A 3392-nucleotide genomic window follows, 5' to 3' on the forward strand; every position below is an offset into this window, starting at 1 on the left:
TAGGTACGTACACGACTAAGTATTCGTACAGAGGTACCTAGGTACCTGGTGCCTAGAGGTGTCTCAATGCTTTTGCGGGGATGCTGGAAGTGAATCAGGTACGTATCTCCTATACAGAGTACTCCTACCCCTTTTCGGGTGTCCGAAAAGGATTCATGCTGGGAAAGCGTAGTAAAACGGAACAGCAAGATATTCAGGAACTGGGCGCTTCTCTTTGGCCCCCATTGTCCTGCTTCTCTGTCCAATTAGTGGGGTTTTTTTTTTCTTTCTTTTCTTTTTCGACCCAGATCCCCGTTGACCCTCAGGAGGCAGTGGCTGCTGTGGGCGTCATAATCATGGTGGTATTACGGATAGTGATGCCTCTCTCTCTGAGGACGACCCTACTGAACTGAGTGAGCCTCGCTGGGCTCAGCCCCAAGGAGAGGTCCTTCCCGACAGGACCAGCTCAGCTTCGATGCGTTTCCGTGTATCTTTTCGCCGTAGCTGTGTGCAAAGAGTACCTGCGGCCGTCATAACTAGTGTACACTAGCAACAGCGCCCACACCGTGCGCTGCAGTGTCACCTTCCCAGCTTCCCACGCCTTCCTTCGTTCCCACGCTTCCTTCCGGCTTCTCCATAATTAACCCAATCAAGTGAGGTCACCAACCACTGTCTCCCGGTTGCTGCCCCTTTAGTGCGTATTCTCGGTGATGATGCTGCTGCTGCTGCAGGCTGCCTAATGCTAGACTCTCCTTGTCGGCCGACTCTCTCTCTCTCTCTCTCTCTCTCTCTCACTCTCTCACAACATCCACCTCTCTTCCCATTCACGCTACGGGTCTGGGCGACCATTTTGCCAAGGCACCACCACAGTCTCTTTAAAAGCATTGCCATCCCACTCTTTTTACTTGGACGTGCCCAGCTGTCTCTGTGGCCCTCCCCTCCGTCTCCAGTTTGTACTTTGGCCTTGTTCTGTCGATTTTGGTTCTGGGCTCGGGATTTCGCGCTTGCATTTTCGACGACGACAACTTTTGGACGATTAGACACTATCAACACAACACTGCCACCACCCGCATACCCAGACCCCCAACCCCAGTATTACTACCCCCCGAACATCGTCATGGCTACCCGCTGGCTACCTCTTACTGCCCTGGCGGTGGGCGTTTCCGCAGTTTCTGTTCGCCGCGAACAGACGGACTCGACTCCCGGCGTCATTTCGCTCCCTGTTTACCAGGACATTCGAATTCACCCTTTGGAGAAGTTGAGGAGACGAGAAGTTGAGGACACCGATGCTCCGGTATATAATGTGACGTCGACAACATACCTGATTGAGCGTATGTGCTTACAGTGTGCATAATGGCCTATCCCGCGTAGCTAATTCGCCTCTACAGTCAGCATCGGCACTCCCGGTCAAGACACCAAGGTTGCCATTGATACCGGGTCCTCGGAGCTTTGGGTCAACCCCACCTGCGCTAACGCGGGCACCACCGCCATGGTTCAGTCTTGCAGAGCCAATGGCCAGTACGATCCCCGAGACTCGTCAACGTCGGTCGTTTATGTCGACCAAGGCAACATCACGTACGGCAAGGGAACGGTCGAACTGCAATATGTCAGCGATAACATCACCATTCCCGGCAGTGGTATGTACTGCTCCGTCTTGGCTCCAAAGTAACGATGACTGACCAAGCTTCGTAGACATCTCACTTTCAGACACAATCTTTGGCTACGGCATCTACAGTGCTGATCTGAGTAGGGGCATTCTTGGTTTGAGCTTTGGCGAGGCTACCAACACCACTGACTACCCAACGGTGCTCGACACGATGAAGGCACAGAATGTTATCGAGTCGCTCACGGTGGGAATTGCTCTCGGAACTAAGGAGGAGAAGACGGGCAGCGGCCTCATTTCATTTGGTGGTGTGGACACCAAGAAGTTCAGTGGCAACCTGCACTCTGCGCCCGTTCTCGGGCCCCAGAACGGCGAGGACCTGCGTAGGTAAGTGACTTGTGGTCCCGGCCGTCACGTTGGCACGTCTAACCTCACTCCCAGATACTGGGTTCAACTCGACTCGGTTGGTCTGAGCAAATCCGGCAGGAGTACCAAGACATATGCCAACACCCAGTTTCCGGTATTCTTCGACACTGGCGCCACCTTGAGCTACTTCCCCCCTGCCCTCGTCGACCAGCTTGGAAGTGATTTGGGAGGCCGCCTCGAGTCCTCCATTAACATGTATCTCGTGCCGTGCAACACCAAAGGCACAATCAACTTCAAGTTTGGCGACTACACAATGAAGGTGCCCCTGTCTGAGTTCATCTGGCAAGTGGGTGACAACAGTTGCGTACTCGGCGCCGACAAGGCTTCCGACAATGCTTACATCCTTGGCGATTCGTTCCTCCGTTCCGCATATGTCGTTTTCGACCAGGAGACACCCGCTCTGCACTTTGCTCCCTACGTCAACTGCGGCTCCAACCTGCAAAAGATCCCCCTCGGCAGCAATGCGGCTGCCAAGTTCACCGGCGAGTGCCAGGCCAGCTCCAACGACGGCAGCGGCAGCGGCAGCGGAGGGAGTGATAATGAGAATGTTGCCGGTCGAGCGACACCTGTTGGCATTTGGATGGTAGCTGGTGCTCTGCTAGCTGTGCAAGTGTTCATGTCTTTTCTTTAATTCGCGTACATAATTGCACGGCTGCGGATCATTGAATGCATCGGGCGTTGGGATGGAATCGACATGGCTGCTGCATCGAGCGGGTAGAAGAGGACGAGCTGGGCTGATTGCTTTATACCCTATTCCCTGGCCCTGGGACAACATATCTTCCTGTTATTGATTAATGAATATGCAGAGCTTAGACATGGCCCTGCATTTTCCTTCGCTTGATTCCTTTCTGCCTATTTGTGAATGGTTTGCAAGTGTGTTGACATGCATTCCCCATGGGTTGAACCAATAACTTTTTGACTACTTGGGTTGGATCTCTCCTACATGCCACAATCTCCTAGGATCTATCCGCCTGAGCCTCAAGTCTGCTTTGCCGTGCTTCGCTGCCGTGCGTGCTTTGCCGCTGCGCTAGGTTCATCATGGCCAAGAAGCAAAACACATCCTTCTCGGTCATTCAAGTTCATCTAAATTGGGATGCACCAATGAGTGAGGTAAGAGGCCTTTGTGCTAGCTGTCTAAATTGTGGGCGAAGATGGATGACCACGAGAACGGGACAGGAACAAAACAGCAAGCGTGCCAAGGCTTCTTTCTCTATCTGACAGCATCCCAAGTTTTGGTGGAGATGGAGATGATGGCTGTTTCCTTTTCCACTGGTTCGTCCCAAGTCAAGCAGGCGGGCGGGATCTCAAGGTGGGACCCTGGTTGCATCCCGCTCTTTCCTGGCTAGAATGTGGCAGAAAGCTATTACCTATATCCGTACACACA

At 53.1% G+C, this 3392-nt stretch overlaps 1 protein-coding gene across 1 annotated transcript; it reads left to right on the plus strand.

The window, feature by feature from the left end:
- Positions 1–1096: 1096 nt before the first annotated feature.
- Positions 1097–2639, plus strand: GLRG_04684 (eukaryotic aspartyl protease; the record flags this gene model as incomplete). Its single annotated transcript, XM_008095369.1, has 4 exons — positions 1097–1310; positions 1368–1616; positions 1672–1969; positions 2024–2639. The coding sequence occupies 4 exons, from the start codon at positions 1097–1099 to the stop codon at positions 2637–2639; spliced, it is 1377 nt and encodes a 458-aa protein (XP_008093560.1).
- Positions 2640–3392: the final 753 nt, after the last annotated feature.

Source organism: Colletotrichum graminicola (genome assembly GCF_000149035.1).
Source record: "Colletotrichum graminicola M1.001 genomic scaffold supercont1.15, whole genome shotgun sequence".
Taxonomy (NCBI): domain Eukaryota; kingdom Fungi; phylum Ascomycota; class Sordariomycetes; order Glomerellales; family Glomerellaceae; genus Colletotrichum; species Colletotrichum graminicola.